Source organism: Panthera pardus, unplaced genomic scaffold (assembly GCF_024362965.1).
Source record: "Panthera pardus isolate Hobbes unplaced genomic scaffold, ASM2436296v1 HiC_scaffold_19, whole genome shotgun sequence".
Classification (NCBI taxonomy): domain Eukaryota; kingdom Metazoa; phylum Chordata; class Mammalia; order Carnivora; family Felidae; genus Panthera; species Panthera pardus.
Window position 1 is genome coordinate 2451700 of NW_026526754.1, and position 23103 is coordinate 2474802.

Below are 23103 nucleotides of genomic sequence, written 5' to 3' on the forward strand. Positions count from 1 at the left end.
AGTAGTTGGACTGTCAACCTATTGAGCCACCCAGGCGCCCCTAAGCTGCTAAGTTTTGAGTTAGTTTGTTACAGAGAAAAGCAAACTGATAAAGAAACAGGTACCTTATAAAGGGGTTGTTGTAAAAAAAATTAAAACATGTAGCAACAGCTTTGGGACAAGGTAGGTGCAGAGGTGTGGAAAGAGGTCAGGAAACGGTTAGCAAATGCTAGAAAATCAGAAAGGATACTATTATCTTCTTAGTGGAGACTACTGATTAAACTTATAGGAAACCTATAAAGTATTAGAAGAGAATTTTACAACTTAAATCATCTTCAGCATGAACTAAAACAGTTGTAATTCAAAAAGAAGCCTCGGACACCTAGCAGATAAGAAAGACTTTCAGCTGAAAACATGAAGTGTTTCTTGTAGAAAATGAAATACTTCTCAGGGATGACCTAAGAATCTAGAGGGCACAGGCAAGAGCAGTAAACAATGACCTGGGAGCCATGCCCAGAAGCAGAACCTGGCTTATTCCCTACCTTTAGAGTAAGAGGATGGCAACAAGTCACCAGGTGGATTGTACAATAGCTATGGACCAGTGCCTTCTATACATCTAACATTCATCCTCTATTAAAATGTCAATCTCTAGTCCAATTATTTTGAGCTTAACTCTATTCGTTAGGTATATGGGCTACAGATAATGTGCCTTTTCAATTCATAGTCTCCTGACTGAGAGAAGCTGAAACTCAAAATGTCATCTGCACTCATATCTGTTACAGATCATGACAAACTGATTCTAAAATTGTTAAGAGATTTTGGGGAATCCTGGGATAGGGGTGAGCATGTATCAAATGTGAGAAGAATATGAAGGATTTATGGATAGAAGGTACACATTGTAGACTACAGAAAATGCCCACAGAATATATATTTCTTTTTCATGGAGTGGAGTCTCTCTTCCCAGCCCCAAATGTGGGTTGCCTTGTGATTTGCTTTGACTAAAAGCATTTGGTGAATGTGACATTGTGCCAGTTCTGAGCCTAGGGATTAAGAGATCCTGAAGAATCTGTTCTCAGTCTGGGAAACTATCTACCCCCAGAGTCCAAATTAACCTTCTAGAGGAGAAGAAACCATGTGGAATGGGTTCCCAGTTGTCTGATACAAAGCCTCAGGCAGCTGTGTGAACCAAGGTGAGAGAATAGCTCAGCCTGGCTCTGACCAGAAGAACCAGGAAGACAAGCATAGCAGCAAATTTGCTGATTCACAGAATTGGGATGAAATTAAAGGGAGATTGTTTTTATGCCTCACAGGGTATCATTATTAAGAGAGACTTGATTTGGCAACACTAAGCTATATGATTTACACAGAGTTCTGGAGCAGACTGCCTTAACCTGAATCTTGGTTTCACTACTTTTCACCTGTTTAATTGACCTTGGCTAAGGCACTTCACAGCCCCCTGTTTCTGCCTCTTCATCTGCAAAATGGAGATATACTCCAAAAAGCAATGGTAGACACTCATATATTGTTGTTGATACGAGTTATGTGTAAGTTAACTTTGTTGAGTGTTAAAGTTGAACACTGAAATCCCAGGGGCAGCCTAGAGATTCTCTGCCATAAAGAAGGGGAAAAGGTAAATGAGGTATGATTCAAGGAAGTGACATTAAACTATCTCCATTTTATAAATGTTTCTGGGACTTTCCTGGTTGTGCATTCGAGCTGAATAATAACAGTAGCTATTATATATGGGGCATCTTCTACATGTCAGGCACTTTACACACATTATCTCTAATTCTTACAATTATACTACGAAGCAGTCGATAAATGATAGCTATTATTATGCATCACATTCTGTGTAAATGCTTTATATCATTATCACATTTAATCCTTAAAATCACTTCTATGATAGGCATTATTAACCCAACCTAACAAATAAAGCAACAGAAGCGCACAGACCTTAAATAAAGGACCCAAACACACAGAGTTAGTGAATGGCAGAGCAGGGATTCCTATTTGGAGCTGTCATAATCTAAAACCTATGTTTTTTTTGCTGGTGTCATTCTGCATCTTGGCAGATAGAAATCCTACAAAGTGAGAGTTCTTTGTCAGGTTCACATAAACACTGGCAGTGGATTATTGTCTGCTTTGTTCTCAGAAAGAAAGCACAGGGGAAGGTTGGTGAAGCTATCCACACTCTGCAGTTGAGTATTAACATGGGCACAATTGACTCTCCAGGGTCTTTTCCTGGCATGACTCATAATACCAAATGAATTTACTCCTAGAAGGACTCTCCTTGCATCATTGGTTTTCAAATTGTATCTTGGGTTCTGTCATATTAGAAGAGAGGGCGATAGGGAATGGACAGGCTATCTGGTCCTGTCCCTCACCTATGTTTCAGTCATAGAATCTTCATATCTGTGTGTTCTACATAATTAGGGTATATTGAAAAATATAACTTAACAAAAGGATTCCTCCATTAAAACAACAACAGTAACAAAGTCAAGGACTTCAGTTTCATGCAAATGTCCATAGTGTAGAGGAGACCCCTGGGGCCCAAAGTGGAAACTATTTTACAAAGACCCCCAAAGACAGACTTCTGATAGAGGTAGGATTAGACCTCAAAAATCTGGCTTTCCTCTCCCTGTAGAACCTTCTGTGAGGCTGTTACTAGATGAGGTTTCCAGTCAATTTTGATGTGCAAGGAGATTCTCTTATGTGCCCCTTAGGCCCAAAAGGTTTAGCTGAATATTTAATTAATGCATTACCATGGCCTGTCTTGAGGATGGGGCCATCGGAAAAAACTAGTTCTAGAGTCATCAGAATTACTCTTCGGCCATCTTTGGACTAGGTCATGACCATATTTAGGCCAATTTTCTTAAACAGTGACCTCTGGGATCAGAGGAATTGCCAAAACATTAGATGGAATGATCTTATGGAAACTGCCCTATGTATCATAGGATGTTTAGCAGCATGTCTGACCTTTACCCACTAGATGCCAGTAATCTCCCACCACTTCCCTAGTTGTGACGGCTCCAGGCACTGCCAAATGTCTCCTGGACTGCAAAGCCACCCTCATTTGTGAAACACGTGGTCTGATGTGGGCACTAAAATAATTTATTAGATCGTCACTTCTTAGTGACATCCCAAAGAAAACTAAACTCACTAAACTTCTTAGTGATATCCCAAAGAAATCTAAAACAATATCTGCACTAGTCATGGAAGGCAAAAACAGAACTTGAGTCAAGACTAATGCAGCTTTTAGGATTTTTTTTAACTGATTTATGGTAACTGAGTTGTGCAGGCACTGAAGTGTTTGTGGATGTTTCAAAATGACCTGCTTTTCATGAACATCAAATTTTTGATCTATCTGCAGAAAAAAAAATGGATTGATAGCTGCTATCAAATTTGATAGCAGATCCTGGATATATAAAAAAAAAAGTTTTCTTGCTGTAAAATTTTAGCTGCCTGTCACTTACATTATATTATGTCACATCTCACAATGACATATTGCAATGTAATGCAATGTAAGTCACATAAGAGACAGCTGCAATTCATAACTTTCTGAACAGGGAGAGTCATGCTCTACCAAGAAGCTTCCCAAGGGAAGTGAAGGAATCCCTCTGCTGAGGTCATTCACAGCATTGATGCTACTGGCCTATTTATGACTTGTACCTTCTTATGCCATCTGTACTCTTTATTCTTCCAACCTATCTCTTTTTTTAAAACTGACCTTCCAGTATTTCTTTGGAGTGTGACAAAGCTGTCAATCAAGTGGCTTGCCTCCATGAAAGTGGGGACTTACCCAGGCTGACCCATCAGAGATCTCAGGCTGCTGCCAGCGTACGGTTGAATTTGTGTGAATTAAGGGATGGATTCACCTTTGGGCAGCTACAACCTTAAAGGGTTCAAGGGCTTGAAATGAAATCACGCCTTTCTGAGAATAGAGAAAGAAGACTCCCTGGGGTCATAATTTCTCATGGGGAAAATGGGCTGGTTTTCAATTGCTGCTTACCCCAGGGCCAAGGGCATTGGACAGGGAAGAGCTCACAAAACTGTTCACAACAGCCCTGAGGATATTTCATGTCCATGAATACAGAGAATGGCTCAGTTGAGTCACATGAGCATCTCTTAGGCCATACACGGACGTTTTAACCAGGAGTTGATAGATAGGGAACCCAGGAAAAAGAGGATCTCTCCTCCAGAAATACCAGGCTGTGAGATATCTATAGCCCTGATCCTTCAGCAAGTTTTGTTTCCTTCTCTTTAAAGAGACTGTGCAGGGAAGGCAAGATAACACAGAGAAAGAAAGTAGAGGAAGTTGTAGGGAAAGACAGACTTTGGGGCACCTGGGTCTCATCATTAGAAAAGCCATATAAACTCTAGACTTTCTATTATTTGGGCCAATTTACCTTTATAGCGAGGGTAGTTTGAGTGGGGTTGTCTGCAAGCAAATAAGTCTTAATAAGTACATGTACTCTCTCCACCTAGTTTTTTCTGTCTAAGACTTGACAGGTAAGCTTTTCATGAACTCCTTTGTGTGAAGGTACCTTAAATGAATACATTCATTCACCAGCCTCATATGTTCTTTAACCACAGCCACCATTTATTGATCCTCCCTTTGATCCCATGTATTGTACTCTAAGTTTGCATAATCTTTAAAAACTCCTCACAATGCTGTAAGTAATGCCTGGATGTATCCATTTTAAGAGAAGATTCAGGCTGAGAAATGCAATAGCTCATCAAAGATCAGCTTGCAAGTGATGGAGCCTAGTCTGTACTCAACCTGTGGGAGTTGGCTTCCCACTGTGTGTGATTGTCTTTGTCATTGCTCACTTTCATCACTGTTACCTCTAAGAATATTTTGTATTTTATATATTTTATGTTTTATATATATTATATTTTAGTAGCTGGAGGAGGACAAGAATCGTGTGGGATCAAGCATAACAGAATCACAGTTGTGAGAGCCCATGCTTCCTTCCCCCCCATAATTTTCTTCACATTGTAACTTTGTTCCCCCTCTCTGTCCTCTAGGAGAACAAACTGATGCATGTTGTACAGGAGGCTCAGATCCCCTGCAATGTGAATGGGCTTCTGTGAGCCCAACATTCATGGACCTTAAAGAGTGGAGTTTGCAGGGATCCAGGGATTACTTAGCACATAATGAACTTTATCTGTTCTTGGCCTTGGTTTCCTGTTTCACTAGATCTCCTAAAAATATTGATAACTTCCCTGAATCTTACTTTGTTGTCATTGTTGCCCTTTGACAGAGCCATATGTAGGTCATGTAATAAGCACCTTCCCTGGCTATTACTCTTAAGGAGAGTCCTGGACTCTCCTTAAGGAACATCTCTGTCCCTAGCAGTGAGATTTTTTTTCTTTTTCTTTTTTTTTTATTTTAACTTTTTTTGAAATTCCTGCTGCTATACCAGCCTTACTAATTTGACTATCCCTATTCCTCTTTGCAGTTAGCATATTGAGGTCTAGAATGCATTTCAGGGTAGGTTTTATATAGCTAGCTTAATCCCTTAAAGCCCATCCTCACTGGATGTCCGCTTCCTTCTTTTTTCTTTAAGGTCCCACCAATTTTGCTATTTGGTCCCCTTGAATTATGATATAAAAACTCTTGCCATTTTCTGTTCTCTGACACTTTTATGTTACCATCACCTTTCTAAAGAGGAAGGGCCCTGATAAGAGAAATTTATGATGCAAAAGCTCCATGTTCTATATTTATAAACAAGACCCAGCATGTACCCCAATAATGCATTTCCAGGAACAGGTTGAATAGCCAAGACTTGGATTTTAAATTCTCACACTGCAATTCCAACCTTGGAAATTGTGCTTTTGAGAGAAATGAATACGCAATTCCTTTAATGGCCCTTGGCTTATTTTGAGAGGCATTCTATGAAGGGATTAAGCAAGTGAGTGATATAATAAAAACAATGACTGCCTTTAGAAATGTGCTTCTTTAAAATAGCCCTCACAGTTTGTCTATACTCTAATTTCAGTGGAATGTTGATCTAGATTACCTAAACGTTGCACCCAGCACTATTTTTATACCTAAGTTCTTGTTTTTTTTTCCCTCCAGTTCTCCTTCAGACTTGTTATTTGAAATACTGTATTTTATTGATTCTTACATATATGTGTGTGTATATGACATACATATATATATATATATATATATATATACATATACACACACATATATACATATATATGTTTTAATACCTATGAAATAAGGATATGTCTTTTAGTTAAGGGCATGTTGTATTGTCAGATTTTTAATGGAATGCTATTTTTCTTAATTGGACATAAATTAATGGTGTATCTCTTTAACAATATTGTATATTTGGTGATATTAAAGTTTTTAAGGCATCAGATTAGAGTTGCCAAGTTTTACCCAACTAATACTGTGATGGTCTTCTCTAAGGCTTAGCTGATAGTTTCTAGCCTTCTATATTTTGAGAAAAAGAACCACAAGTGTTTGAAAACTATAAATAAAATATCAGCAGTTTTGCTGAGCAAATGTTCTAGGAGTAAAAGTGCAAGGCTTTGAGAGGCAGTAAGTGCTCCTTGTAAGACTCTAGATTTCCCAGCTTGGTAGTCTCATTCTGTGCCTATTCAATTAACATAACTGAGCTTCAGTTTCCCATCTGTAAAATGGCAATGATAATGCTCAACTTGAATATGTACGTTTAGAGATCGATGGATAGATACATATATCGTGTAAATGATATGAAACAACTCAAAAAACTCAAAAAACTTTACCATTGTTTTTTTCTTGCAATTTGATATATAACCCATGCAGAGTAATAGAGTACAGATTTATCTTAAAATAACTGCAGGACTTTTAAATAAAATTCTCACCAGAGATGTAAGCATCTAATGTGTAGAATTATAATCTAATGTGTATAATCTTTTTTTATGTTTCCCAATTAAATATTTTTTATAAGCAATCATATTTCTATGCAATGTTAGATTGTTTCTCAAAAATAACTTCTTGTAAAATTAAGCATCAGCTTTGGAATACATACATATTTTAGAAAGACAGAAAGGCTATACCAGAATTAATATAGGGGCATAGATTTTCTTCTTGTTTCTCCCTAAACAATCAAAATGTGAACTTGTGTACATTTTATCCATTTTACTTTGGGAAAAAATAATTTTAGATAATTTTCTCCTAACCACTCTAAAACCTTCTTTGTTGAACATTTGCCCAATGACATTTAGAAGAAAGGGAAGTTTCTTATCAACTGATGTCAACTTCATGTTTCAGAACATGAGCCAAGATATTATTTTTTTAATTTTTAAGATAGGAAAATATGCACTGAGGGACCTTTTTCATATATATATTACTGGTATATATCGTGTGTGTTTATATCAATTCATTTCCCAGCCCGACTAGAAACGTGTGTGTGTGTGTGTGTGTGTGTGCATGTGTGTGCATGTGCGTGTGTGTCTGTCTGTCTTAAAACCTCCCAAATGTGTAGGACACATTTGTTATTCTATGAAAAACATCAAGAATCTATGCAGACATACTTAAAATACTAAGAGTCACACCATTAATGTCCTTTTGTGAACCATGCAAAGTCTTCTGAGAATAGAGTTCATGGATCTCCACAAAATGTTTCATTGCATCTATCTTTAAACACATTTTTGGCCTTTCCTTATTGTTCCTTAAAGTAAATTCCTTCTATATCTGACCATTCTCCCTTAACTGTGATTAGCACCCTCTGCACATAACAGTGTATTCATTTCTGCAAAACTTTATTTAAGCTCTACTTTTTTGAGAGACCTTCCTGATAAATCAATACCAATCCAGTAATTAAATATCTTCATAGAACTCTTATATTTTCTTTCTCCACCCTTAGAAGATAAGCAAGACTACCAAATTCTGAGCTATTAGAACCATGTGTCATATGTTTATTGAGTTCTTTTGATATATGGGAATGGTTTAATTCTTTAATATGTCCAGAATTCTGCCCTAACATACTGAGAAAGAGAACCTGTAATATTGCAGAGGCATATCTTTTAATAATACTATCTAGTATTTTAGTATGAATGAGATTTGGTATAATAATTTCTGGTATAAAGATGACTTGCATGTGCATTATTTCTTTTGAAGGTTAATGAAGAAGACAAAGTACACAGAACATCACATAAGTTCTAGGTACTGCCCTTGGCACTTATCATATATCCTTTCATTTGTTCATCACAGCAATTTTATTTTAACATTATCAAACACAGTCCATTACAGAAAATTAAAAGCTCTATCCAAAGTCACATCTTCATTAATTGGTGGATGCGGAATTTGTCTGATTTTCAAGTCTGTGATATTTCTCCAAATAGCACATGTTTGCACTGTCAGTATATTAGGGTACGTGAATTCTTAGCTCCTCAGCACTAACCCATTCATTTTGTAGGAGAAGAAACTGAAGTCCCCGGAAAAGTACATCACAGTGTGACCTTGATGGAATGAGAAATGACAGTCTAGCCAAGTGAAAGCATGAAACTCAGAGAAAGAAGATTGTGCTCAGCATACCAGGGACAATATCGCTTTTTTCTCAGACTGCCCTAAGATAAACAGCCATCAAAAGGCTGAGAATGATCTACTCAAACAATAGACGGAGAAAATTCGAGTAAGCTATCTACTAGGCTGAAAGGAAAGGCAATGGGTGACCCATAAAGGTCCAAGAACAACAATTACTATATTTCTCTATGAAGTGCATCAGTACATTCATTCTGGTGGCTCTTTAGGGAACACACAGAAAAATGAACCCAATGCCATGTCCAAAAATCAGCACAATACCATCCTGTAGTTGCCAGAAGACCTCAGTAAACATTAAACACTGAAAGTTAGCTAAAACCTGGTCACTGACAGGCATTTGAATCAACGATGCATAGGAACTGGAAAAGACATAAACTATATCTAACGAGGCTTGGATCAAAACTATAATGGATTCTAATAAACATGCAAAAATGGAATCATCAGCCCCCATTCAGTGGCAGTGCTGACGCATAAATTACAGTGATGCCTAGGGATCACCTTAAATTTGAAAAGAACTCCACAACATGATCTGACTGTAGTCAGAAGCACATTGAGTAATGTGGTTCCACTTGTCTGAGTGCAGACATAGTGAGGGCACAAATCTGAAACTCACAGGGAGAATTCACTATCCATGACTATGGATGTATATCACCACCTTGATCATCACAATGCTTTGTAAAGATGAAAACTCTTTTTTATGTAGGGCCAGTTTTACAAGTTGGGTGAGGTCTAAGAGGGACCTTTGTTTATGACAGTATAGAAGTTAGAATGTGTGATCTTTCCTTCCCAAATCATAGTATTTTGCAGCCTAGCATGTGAATTTCTCCACTATATGACAAAAATCCATGTTAGATTATAGCCTTCCTTTCTGTGAATTCAAATTAGTATAAGATTGAGTTGTGAGAACAAAAATACACTGTACAGGAGGACCAAAACAATGCCTATTTAATTCCCTGGTTTGTTTTCAATTCCAAGGCAGTGCCTAGCACATGGTAGACACTAAATAAATAGGTATTGAATGAATGAGTGAATAAAAAGATATACTCTCTTATTAATAACCTCAGAGGATAATGGGGGAGACATTCTTTGACTCATGTGCCCGCCCTAGCAGTTACCACACTGTCCTGCAGAGAAAAGCAAAGGAAAAAAAAAAAAACTTACAGCAACTGTTAAACATTCCCTTGTTCTGCTCACAGATGGGGGTAACCTGAATTCTTATGAATGATTGGAAATTAGCTAGATAGAAAATGGAGGGAGCAGTAGATGTGTATTCCAGATAAAGGGAAGGGAGAGTGCATTTAAAAAGCATCATTGGTTTTGCATGTTCAAGGATGCATAAGGAATATAGAGGATAAGAACAAGGTAGAAGGGAGAGAGTGGTGGATAATAAAATTGGGGAGAGAGACATTCTTCATCATTGCCTTTTTTAAATGTACACTATCACTGAGTTTTTAAAATATATTTGACATTCCATATTTAACATTTAAGATCTTCCTAATCTGTATTTTCTTTTCTTTTTTCTTTTTCTTTTTCTTTTTTACTAAGGTGCTCCAAGATAAAACAATCTATCATTCTATCAACTCTCAAATGTTCCATTTGGCAGTATACAGAGTTGTATGCAGTTGGATCTAAAGAGAGAAAACTCAGCTCTATGGATACCTACAATTTGTAAGTACTCTTTTTTTTTTTTATCTATTATGTTATGGTAATGAGGATTGTATTCAAAGAAAAATTTCAGTTACCCCAAAATTTGTCTTTACCATTTCTCCTCTCCCTTTGCTTTACTTATGGCCGATGTTTACAGACATGGTCAATCACTGGCCACTCAAATAAGGGGCAGTTAAATAGCTTATCATTAGTTACCATCCAAATGCCTTATTTTAGTTTCCTTATTCATATATTTGTTTGTTCCATTGGGTGTGGGTGCGGGTTTGTTGCGGTGGGCTGAGAGATTCAGGAGGCTCATACAATTGTAGAAAAAGAAGGGAAATAAGGAAAGGAAATTAATATTTATTGAGTGAGTACCTTCAATTTATCAGACACTGAACTTTGCACATTTTTAACAATTAAATCAATATTTTCTTATTCAAAACAACATATGGGTAATAATTATTTCCATTTTATAGATAAAGGTTCGAGATTATTCATCTATTTGTGGAAGTTCTCACAGATCATAATCAAAAAGCTAGGATTCAAAGCTAAATACTCTTAACTATGAAGCTCGTGCTTTATATATTCCACAGGGTCTCTCTTTTACTATTCATTCTACTTCACCCCAAGTCAACTTTAAAAATGTTTACATGAGTGCCCCCTTTACTGTTTCCAAATTTTTTCTCTGCTTTCTGTATCCACTTTAATAAACCAAGCGATGCAAAGCACATGATATGTGTTATTCAGGTCACATCCCTAGATAGAATGTCACGTATACCTAATGTTGTATCTATAAGGTGCTCAAAATTAATTCAAACTTCTATGCTGAAGGGAGATAAAATGATTGTCAGCTACATTTAATACTTTTTTAGAAAAGGAGAATTTGCATCGACTGACAGCTCATTTTGTTTCCACATTCAATTTTAATATTTGCTTGTGCTTACCAAAAGGACAGTCATGTTTATTTGGCACCCACAAAATCCCAAGACCTATTTTTATGCTTGTAAACAGATTCTAAATCAGTAAATAGCATTATTTTTTAATGGCACAAACAAGAAAGTGGTCCAAACAAGATTTGATAAATAAAAAACATTTCTCTGAGTAATTCTCTCTACTCTTCTTGATGTTCGACTGATTTCCTTATTTTCTATTTTTTCTTTTGAAGTAAAAGTTTCAGAAAGCGAATTCTCAATAAAAAGATTATTTGTCCTAAGGGATCTTTAAGGTAACTACAATAGCTTTAAGATAACTAAGCATGTACAATTTATCTCTTGGTTTTTCTCTTTCAAAAATTTTCAGAATTAGAGGGATGCCTGGGTGGTTTAGCAGGTTAAATGTCTGACTCTTGATTTCGGCTCAGGTCATGATCTCACAGTTTGTGGGTACGAGCCTGGGATTCTCTCTCTAACCCCCTGTCTCTGCCCCTCCCCAGCTTATGCTGTCTCTCAAAATAAATAAAGTACATAAACATTAAAATTATTTTTTTCTGAATTAGAATGCTCTATCCAGATCAGATATGATTTAGCAAACTATGACACTCTTAATCAATTTATAACTTTGAATAGCATGTGGACAACCACACATGTGAGTCTATGCCGTATATCTAAATTATATCCCTGGTAGTCAGTAATCTCAGAATTCAATTGTCTTCCACAATATACACTAAAGAACAGATACGGAGCAGTGCTATCTCTGAGTAGAGCAATACTTTTAGGATTTTCAGTATATGCAGAAGAAATTCTCAATTTCTGAAAGCACTCTTGTATTATGATTTAAAAGAGAAAAACAAACCAAAAAGATATGGAGACTATACAAAATAACAAGAATTTTATTAAAACTACCTAAGAAAAGAAAATCTAGTTTTCTGAACCCAACTCTACAATCATATGCAACTTGGAAAGTGGAAGTACAGATCTGTTATCTATTTTTCTTAGCTTGCACATCATCCTTAATTACAGTTTAGACGACAAAATGAAACATAAATGGCTTTTTATCAACGGAACATTGCTAGAAGCATAAACAATAAATTATGAATTACTGAAGCAGAAGCCTTTTGGATCATGTATGCATAATGCTGTTCTGCATATTTGGGATCCCAGTTGGGCCTCCTGTTTCATGCAAATTGAGTACTACCTTTTACCATTCAACATTGACAAGAAGTACCATGCTTCATGTGGATCAGAACCGATACCTTATATGGAAAAGACCTCTGTCAATGTTTGGTGCTGTGTAAGTGCTGTGGAAAATTCCTCTCTGTGAGCAGAATAGACAGGGTCCCCATACTGCAAACATGCATATATAGGTATTCATTATCGCACTCATATAAGCACAGGGTTTTCACTTGTTGCTTAGGTATGGTTGCCTGGGAAACCCGTTAAGAATGGATCTGCAGTGGCTGAGGGACGGAGGCTTTCGTAAAGGCCACATGAGGAAAGATGTTATTTTGGAAAGTCCATTCTTAGCTTCAAAGCAGCCTGAGGTAATGGAAGAATTCCATGAGGGCCTGAGGTGGCCAGAAAAGGACACCTGTATTACAAAAGGGCCCTCTTTGCTCTGGATCTTCAGGAAGACCTTTCAAGTCCAGTTCTGCCTGGATGGGGGTACAAGTGGCTTGAGGAGAAAGAGGAGGGCCTCTGTTTGCCTCAACGCCTCCGTTCTGAATACAGCAGAGGCATGTGTGAGGATTCGGCCTGAGTAAAGATGGAGGACAGAGGGCCAGCTCTGGCTGGCCTGGGATCAGGGAAATCCACTTACACCGTTAGGCAGCAAATTTCAGTTTTGCGGTGAGAGGAACGTGAGATAAATTGACATTCTTCAAAAAAGCAAAGGAATGTTGCCTTTAATCTTCCAGCTTATGCAAAATGATTCCACAGGGCATTTGTGTTAGGAGGTTGTGGGTATTTAAAACAACTTGATATGCTAAAATGAAAAGTAATCCCATCAAGTTGGAAGATGGGGTCAGCTATTGTGTGGAGAAAGCTGAGTTTCATTTTTGCACAGGAGAAAGAAAGAAAAGCCTTTCTATTCAAAAACAGTTCCAAGAACCCTGCAGCTATTTCCAAGGCTGGTAAATATTTTAATTATTTCTCTACCTTCTCCTCCTCCTCCTCCTTTTTTTTTTTCTTTTATCTTTGTATTATATCATTTAGATTGCAATACATTACTAAGCAGATTTCTCGTAATGTGTTCTAGTAAGGATGAAGGTTTTCACAATTACCAATGAGGCCACTTTCACAATTACTGTACAATACTCAAAAATTAACAGAGTTAAAGCTGCCAAGGGGCTGGATGAGAATGATAAGCCAGAGGAGATGGGACATAGCATAGGAATTTAAGAATTAATAGATTAATCTTATGACGATCTTGTCCCATTTACTGATGAAGGGTTTTTTTTGTTTGTTTTTTGTTTTTTTTGTTTTATGCGCCAGACATTGTGCTAAGAGCTGTCTAAGACCTTGGTTACACATATCTATCACAGCACACCTGTGGGGTGAATAGGTATTGTTATCCTGGTATTACAGATGAGGAAAGTATGGCTTAAAATTATCAGCCTGTAGTCTGTATTCTTACAAGGGGTGCCTCTAGAGGATAAAAAGACATAAAACACATATTGCTTGAAACCAGTCAATCAGTTGAGATGGAAACCCCACAAAACAAAGCATGAAATGCATTCTAAACAGGGAACCATGTTTTGGACATTGAGATTACCAGGTGCATTTATCCAAAGCTCCAGTCAGCATCAACATTATCCAAATTAATTATCACAATTATACCTGGGGAGTGAGGTGCTTATCAGTAGGATTTTGGTCAAAAGGAAATACCAAGAAGAGAAACAAATGTTAGTATCATCAGGTACTCTGGTTCCCCTGCTGTCTTTTCTGAAGCCTAACCAAAGTGTAATTAAGGCCAAGTTTATTGTCTGCTTCTTTCCATTTTATACTGTCCTGTTTGTGGTTTTCCTCATTTCTGTATACACATGATTCAAATATTTCAGTACAAAACATGAAGACTCCCATTTTTCCAGACTGCTTTCTGGCAATTCCAATCAAATCTTTTAACTACAATGTGCAGGCTGGAGAAGACCATGATCCTGGCAGACCTGAAATTTTCTGCAACCAAGATATTTCTGTATCTGTGAAAGGTCCATTTATCTTCCATGTCTTGTTATATTGAATTGTTGAGTATCTTCCATTTTCATGGTTAGAATGGAGGCCAATACTGCAATGCGTCAGCAAAAAACTCAATTTGTTTCTAAATTCACCCAACTGGAAGATGGAGAAACCAACGTCTGGGCCATATTATTTAGACAATGTGAGGTGCTATGATCAGTGTATATATGTGATACATATATGATGTGACTCATCATATTTTTGACATTTGCTTTCACCTTTATGGGTATTTAAAGTTGTTTTCCTAATCTGGATGAAATATGAATCTCATATATTCAGAAAGAGAATTATTTGTGGAATCACCCAACTGTGTAGGAGATAGGAGACAGCTAATTTTGATCTTTTTTTGTCTTTGATTATGAATTAGTCAGCTGAAAATTGCAGAAGGACCAATCTATACAAGGGAGGTGAAAGGTCACATTAACTTCAAGTTGAAAGACGTGGCTACAATTTCCTTAGAAAATGCGAAATACTAAAACCATCACCCATAAATATCTAATTAAATAAGGAAATCATCTGGCCATCAATTATAAATTTGGATATACTAGATCTCTCAAAATATTAACCTTCATCTGTTGGGCTGGGACTCATAAATCATGACACTCTCAGTGGAGAAACATCAGTTAATGACCATTTTAAAGTCCATTTTATGAAGAAAAAAAACAATCCTAAATATGATTATACCATTTGATTTTCTCCATCTTAAAACATAAAATATACCATAGTTTTAAAATAAATAATGTCTAGTATTTGGATTTTTCAATTGTGCTTGTATTGTCTTATCATTAACAGGGAATGGGTAATAGGCTACCAAAATACTGATTTATCTATTTACTTATTTATTTCCATAATTTTAAATCTGACAACTTTTTTCCCATTACTTTGATTGTTTCTACATGTGAAGAAGGGACCATCTCCCCCAACCCTATTTTTATAGTAACTATCCAGATGCCAATAAGGTAGTGGTCTATGTAGCAAAACTTGTGAATTTCTGATCTAGGAAAAGGAAGATAGAGTATAAATTATACATATCTATTCGAAAAACTAGTGAGCTCATGATTTACTCTACGGAGAAATTGAATATTTGGATCCTAAATCCAAAATCACAGTGAACATATATTCTGATTTCCACAATACAATCCTGGTTTATGGGTTTTTTTTTTGTTTTGTTTTGTTTTGTTTTTTTTCAGGAACAAATATAAATAGCAACCCCTTTCACTTTAAAAAATGCCCCAATTGGAAAAATAAATTATATGGTCACTTTTGGCAAAATAAACGCACAATTTAAATGGAACAATTGTGGCACAGAGTGGTCTTTGCACAAAATATTCATAACACCTGGAATCTTTGTAAAACTTTTTTCAGTTTTTTCACACACACACAATTCTGTGACATAAATAAAAAGTGTAACTTCCATGTTCTAGTTTCAAAGTAAGACATATAATATACATGCTTTTAAAATATTCTGTTAAAGGGCTTATTGAAATGTGTGATAGGGTGAAAGAGGTTACTTAATTGTGCAAATTTGACTTCTTACTGCTTCCAAAATTCAGAGAAAACACATGAAATTCATTCACTGTCAGACCAAAATCCCCTCTTTAAAAGATTTAGGGTACAAACAAATACAGTACGAAACTGCACTTTCCTTGGCACCCCAAACAGCCTCTCATTCCTTTGCAATATGTTTATGTGGTGCCTTTGACGGGCTGTACTTATATGACAGGCATATCTTGAAATTGCATGCCCAGAATATGCCAAAAAGCTCAAAACCTTTGGGATGGGAAAATATTTCTTCACAGAGAATTTTTAAATGGAGGGCATTTCATATGCAAAAATAATGACTGATACCTATTAGCTCACAATCAAAGTGAGCATGGACCACACGTATACACAGACTTTTAGCTCAGCTTGGGATTTCTGTTTGGCTTTCATCTTAGCCATATTCATGTGACTTTCATAAAAAAGAAATCTTGATAACTGAAAAACAAAGACAACGTACATGGATTACAGTTCCTAATTAGGGAAGGTTAACAAAGGAGTACTCCATTACTAAGGAGAAAGAACAGGATTTCGTCTCCTTCGTGTTTATAATAGTGAAGGCCAGCTAAAAGAGGAATATCTGTATAAGGACTTCTCCATTTCATTTTTGGTGTTGCACTTACATTTATCAAAGCATCCCCAAAGAACTAAGTAAGGAGCATCATGTTAAAAGGTAGGGCCATAATATACTTAACAAGAGCCATAAAATGTTTTATTTCATGAAAGAAATGTCAAAATTCACTCCCTCCTTGAAACACAACATAGCAAATTACCCAAATGTCATGAACTAAATTTGACTCTTCTGAGTATAGTTTTTATAGAGACCATTCAGAAATCCAAACAAATGCCTACAGAAAACAGCTTAAGACAATACATTTATTTTGCTAATCATTCCAAAACAGCCAAAACTAAGTTTTAAATATACCTGAGCCAAAATCAACAGCAAAAAATGCTTGTTACATATACAGCAGATTAGGAAACAAAAATGTACAGATGAGATGGACTTAAAAAAATAGATCTATAACCTTCGTATGTAATAGATAATAGTTAGGGAAAACAGTAACCCAAACTTAGTTCTCAAGAAATAATGAAATGGATTAAATGTTCTCCATGAGTGAAAGACTTAACAATAAAATCAGTTTATATTACCTCCACAATAATACTGATAAGGAGTGTCCTTCAAGAAGGATTTCCTGATCCAATTGCTATTATCAAAGTTGGTACAGGCTTAAACAAATACCTCTAATGTGTACCCACAAACCAGGCAAAATTAGGATAGGCTTTCCCTAAAGACTTGGTAAACATTCAATTAAAACTTAGCAACTGTGAAGTATAAGCCAGTTCCTTCTCTAACAGATATCTCAGTATCTCAAAATTCCTGGAACTTTCCCAGGGGTTAAATCTTACTGTTCATTCTTCAAAGTAAGGTGATTGAGGTATTCCCTGGGATAAAATTAACTTTCACATTAACAGCTTTCTTATCTATTGTTTCAATATTGGAAGGAGGAAGTGATGTAATTACCAAGCCATTAGGCTGATAAGCTAAGTTTCAATTGCTCATGGGTGAGCAAAAATTATTTTATTGATATTTTCAGTCAAATTATGAAATCACATCCTATTTTCCAATTTATGTTCCACCCTGTTTCATAAGGCTAATAGATTTACCTTCATTTTTCTTGATGGTAAAATTCGGATTGTTGACCATTTCTGGAAGAAGACTGTATAAGAAATAATGTCCATTTTTGGGATCATCTTTGTCCATGGCACTCACTGTTTGAATGACCTGTAACATAAAACTCGACGTCAGCATTTTTGATGACATCAGAGGGCTTATACTGCCTTTAAAAGCTGAGTGACATCTCTTTAGTTGACTGATATTTGGTCCAACGATTTTTTTTCACTTTTCTGAGTTGCTGTGGATGGTTTGTGCCAAGAACAAGGAGAAACATTTATCACTTTAAAACCTCAGCTTTGATAAATTGATGAACATTAATGTTCATTTGTGTCCATTTGGTGTCTGTGGCTCAAAGTAGCAAATTTAAGGGTATTTGAAAATTCCACTGGGTAATTACAGGTTTCTTTCCAATTTGAATATACACGGGCATCTAGAATGAGATTTGGAATTGTTACAGTGATTGTAGTATGGCTCTTGGGAGGATCGTGGAAGTAAAGAACTTAAATCTTGAATCCTCAAAACTCCTCTTTTATTTTGCTTATCAGGTTACATATGTTTGCCAAATAGAATGTTCCTCGGCACAAACATCACTGCAACAAACCTTTCTGAAGAGTCGCATCTGTTCCCTCCCAATAATGAATACTGTTTTTAAAGCTAGTGGATAACACATGCAAACAATGCTTTGGAGTGTATCCTGAGATGAATAAATTATAGGGATTAGGAGAATTACCACTGTGCAGAGCTGTTTGGATAGATACACACACTTGGAATTGGTGCCGGTTGAATGTGCTTATTTCATTTGCAAAGCTGCATTAACTTAGTGCTAAGTTGTTTCTTAGGATGTCAGAGAATCAGCTTAATAATTCATATTAATGATTCTGTGATATTAATCACTTCAATATGAAACACCGGGCAGTAGTTAATGTAGTAAAAATGATAGCTTACACTACCATTGTAAATAACTACGACATAATTTCTACAAAAAAAAAAAAAATGCCTGTAAAGCATGACAGTCAAGGCGACATCAGATTTACCATAAGAAGAATTAACAGGGAAATGCTGTAAGGTTTGTGAAATTTAGAGAATATAATGATGATGCCTAATATATTCGGTCTGTCTGAATTTAGGTCCCATTCAACTTTACCAATTTCATTATAGATGAAAAAATGGATCATTTCTTTCTGAGAAAAGGATATCCTTGCCTAGTGACTTATCGCCTAAATGAGTGTGAGAACCACAACTGTGAGCATCTATGACTTTTGTGCATACTATATGATGAACAGTACGTTAAGGTTAAGACATAAAGGAAATAACCCCTCTCAGCTTTCATTTCTCCATTTTAAAAATGGGACATATTCTTACCCGGTAGGGGTTTTACTTTTGTTAAGGATCTTGTAAAATGTCTTATCAGTGTACTTAGTTTGAGTAATAAGATAACAAAAAAATAGCACAAAATATAACTCAGGATTAAGACAGTGAGGTAGTCATCAAAGTGATGGACTCTGAAATTGAGCAGCCTTGATAGAAGCCATAGTTTTACCTTCTCGTCATTGTGACACTGAGGGAGTTACTTTAGTCTTTCTGAAACTCAGTTTCCATGTATTCTAAAATGACAAATAAAAAGTGCCTTTCTCATAGGGCTGTTTTGGCAATTGATATAAATTCATGTGAATCTCTTAATATAGTATCTGGTTCCTAGTAACTGTTCAGTGAATGTCAGTCATCATCCTTATTGTCATTATCATTTTTTTTATTAGGGTCAGTACCATTTATTCATGACATAGCCCCATGATAAATGTAATGGCTTTGATGTTACCACAACAGTTCCCTAACCTCATCAGATTAGATGGGAATATAATTATATTCACTCTATTTGAACACCTAGCATGTTTTCCCTGACATTTAAGTGCAGAGAGATGCCCTGAGCCTCCAGTTTTATAAAAAATGAAAGAATGGAAATCCAAGGGGAAAATCTGGGGAACACAAGTAAGTCTTTTATGACTAGCCTACATGTACACATATTTAAGGGAAGAATTTGACAAGAACCTTCTTCTAAGCAGTTATAAAGAACAGTGAGGGGGAAAGTTATCCGTGAGCATAGGTAGTATTCCCTTCTCCATTTACCCAATTTTGTTTCAAAAGTATTCCTATGTCCAGGTGCACCAGTTGAAAAACTAACTTTTAACGTGTGTGAGCATAAGTGAAGAAGAGCAAATGAAAAGACTTTTTGATATCCTGTGGTGAAAATCATTCACGACTAAATGCATTCTGTAGTGTAGTTAGTGGATAGAGCTCCTGTAATAATACCCTTCCTAATATTTCTAAGTAATCTGCATGAAAAAGACTCATACATGCTGGCAAGTAGATCTACATGAGTTATTTCATTAGTTAAGCCGCCACGACCAAAATAAAAGATGCAATAATTTAGCTTACCTGAAGTAAAGGAATATAATTACCTGTCATGCCGTATCTCAGAAGTTTGGTCTAAACATTATACCTGCAATGAATATGTTTTTTTCCACGATGTATTTAAGCCAGAAACTAGACATACAATTTCTTGAGCCTACTGAACCAGAAAGGCTTGGGGTGAGGCATTTTAAACAGTCTTCCAGGTGATTCTGATGCATGCTTAAGTCTGAGATGGACTGTTTTCAGCCAAGGGAGAAGATTGGTGTTTACAATTCTCTTATTATTACTCATTAGGGGAGTTTGTATTATTATTTTTTTATTTTTTTAACGTTTATTTATTTTTGAGACAGAGACAGAGCATGAACAGGGGAGGGGCAGACAGAGAGGGAGACACAGAATCCGAAACAGGCTCCAGGCTCTGAGCTGTCAGCACAGAGCCCGACGTGGGGCTCGAACTCACGGACCATTAGATCATGACCTGAGCCGAAGTTGGACGCTTAACCGATCAAGCCATCCAGGCGCCCCTAGGGGAGTTTGTATTATTAAGCTAACATCAAGCTCAGTGCTTGATATGTTGGGGAAATAGTGATGAAATGGTGAATCTTTATATTTTTTATTTTTAAATTTCATTTGAGAGCGAGAGAGAAAGCACAAAGCAGGGGAGAGGGGCAGAGAGAGAGAGAGAGAGAGAGAGAATCTTAAGCAGGCCCCATGCTCAGGCAGAGCCAGACAGGGTCTCAATCCTATGACCTGGAATCATGACCTTAGCTGAAATCAAAAGTCAGATGCTCAGTGGACTGAGCCACCCAAGTGCCCCAGAAATGGTGAATCTTTAAATCAACTTCCAAATATCCCATGAACTGACTACACTTAAGAATTTGGTTTAAACCATTTTTGACACTTCATTTTATCTTAATGTAGATAGCTACTGTCTAGACATTTTCTCTAAAAGTAGACACCCGGTAAATCACTTGAAGGACTTTATACTATTAAAATGCGTTAAGATACCCCTATCTAAAAGGCTGAAATTTTCACTGATGTAATAACATCTGAATACACTCAGCTTTAAACAATAGAAAGAAAAGAACAGATTTATTCAAGGCAGTGCAACTCCACATAAGCAGATTTTATAGGCACACTGACTAGCTGGAGAATGAAAACCACACACGTTCCCCCAGTGTGCTACTATGATGTCAATTACCTTTTAGATAATTGAAAATTTCTGGAGAGGTCACAGATTTTTAGGAGTACATATATAACATTCGGTTTAAATATTTTTCCTTTCTACCAGTAAAGATGCAATTGAAAAAAATCTAATGTTTGATGACTTATTGTGGATTAATTTTAAAGGAAGCTGAAATTTTATATATCTATATAGATGTATATAGGTAGATAGGTAATATCTATATATAGGAGATGGATAGATAAATAGATAGACAGATTTATTAGAAAAACAAAGTATATCTGGAATGTTGGGATAAGGAGATGAATTTCAAGGCCATACTTGGAATTCTATGGGAGCAGACTTTGTTCTATTTCTTGAGATTACTAATTTGAAATGAAATAACCTTTCTAAGAAATGAAACTAAAAAAAGAAAAATTTTGAGAATTATGGGGCCATATCATATTTCTGTTTTATTAAAAAACAATTTGTTGTTTATCAACACTTAACCCAACTTATATTGTTTTTATTAGCAGAGTTGATTAAACTTTACGTAAGACTATTTTACCTTACTTCAAAAATATTGAATGACAGTGAGGTATCACTGTCATTATTAATTTTTGAAAAGCAAGCATCCAACAGATACATTTTGGATGATCTGATCTGTTTGCAACCATAAAACTGTCAAGGGATCTATTAGAAATGCAATATAAGATTCTATAGATATTATTCATTGATTTGTTCTTAGGTACCAAGCATGATTATATACAATGAGTTGGATTTTTATCCCCTTCACTGTTGTAAGAACACCACATGATAACTATTTAATACATATTGCCTAAATGAAAAAATGAATGAATGAACGGATGATGTCAGCATATTTTAGCCTCATCACTAATTCTCACATAACCTTGAGAAGTATGTATGAAGAAATGTATTGGAACCCTAGTACATCAAAGATGTGATATATAATATTTGATCCCAGATATGTCTGATAACAAACCACTTGTGTCTTCCTGCTCCAATACATCAGGCTGCCTCAAAATCTTGTTGACATTCATACATTTTGCACATGTATTTCAGTTAAGTTGGGGCTTACGCCTTCGATATTTTGGAGAGTGCATAGGATGCACTCATCCATTCTTGTTCTCATTGCTCAGGTACTTTGCTTTACTGAGATAAAGGTCCCCTTTTATTCTGACACATCACACAACAAAATGAAGACTTAGAAATCATAGTTCCTTGTAAGTGTGGACAAGATGAGAGAGGATTGCATTCTCTTGCATCTTTTGGAATGCTTTCAAAAGCTTCTGGAATATACATCTATGTTCCAGGAACACTCAACATTGATAGCAAAGATACTATCTACCATCACAGCACACTGTCACTTTGTCAGGCAAAACTTAATTTTCTTTTTTCTTGGCAAGTCTTTCTGTGGTGGTGTGAATTGGAAGGTGATGGAAAGTGAGTTGAATGGGACGAAATCAAAGGTGCTGCGGAAAGCACAGCATCATTTTTGGTTTTCTATTCATTCCTCTGCCTATTAGCTTTCCTGAAATACTAACTTCTGTTTATTAGAGCATGAGTTTTAAACTTGGGAAAGGAAAGGATGAACCATGAATAAGCATCACATGCTTCAATCTTCTCAACTTGAAAGTAAAGTTGAATGAAATTACTTATATATGCACATAAAGGAGGGGAAAGTCCATAGCTTTTATCAGAGTATCAATGTTTTTTATAACTGAAAGAAAACAAAATAGCTTAAAAACCAGCCCCTAAAAGACGGGTCCTTGGAAATAAAAATTATGCACACAAGAGAAATCAAGTTATAACAACGATGATAAATTGAAAAAAGAGGAAATATTGGAATTTGGGAAATTATATTAAAATCCGCACAATGACCCAATTATCCTCCATAATTTCAAAACTGTATATAATAAGGTTCAAATATAAGCACTGTTCATAGATATTTAATGGA

General features: G+C 36.1%; 1 protein-coding gene across 6 annotated transcripts in view; it reads right to left on the reverse strand.

Moving 5' to 3' along the window:
- Positions 1-23103, reverse strand: part of CDH8 (cadherin 8) — a 361920-nt gene that overhangs the window by 36646 nt on the left and 302171 nt on the right. For all 6 annotated transcript variants that reach the window (XM_053906508.1, XM_019455740.2, XM_019455739.2 and 3 more), the window contains one exon: positions 17545-17662. In XM_053906508.1, the coding sequence (XP_053762483.1) occupies positions 17545-17662 (118 nt within the window). The remainder of the gene's footprint in view (positions 1-17544; positions 17663-23103) is intronic.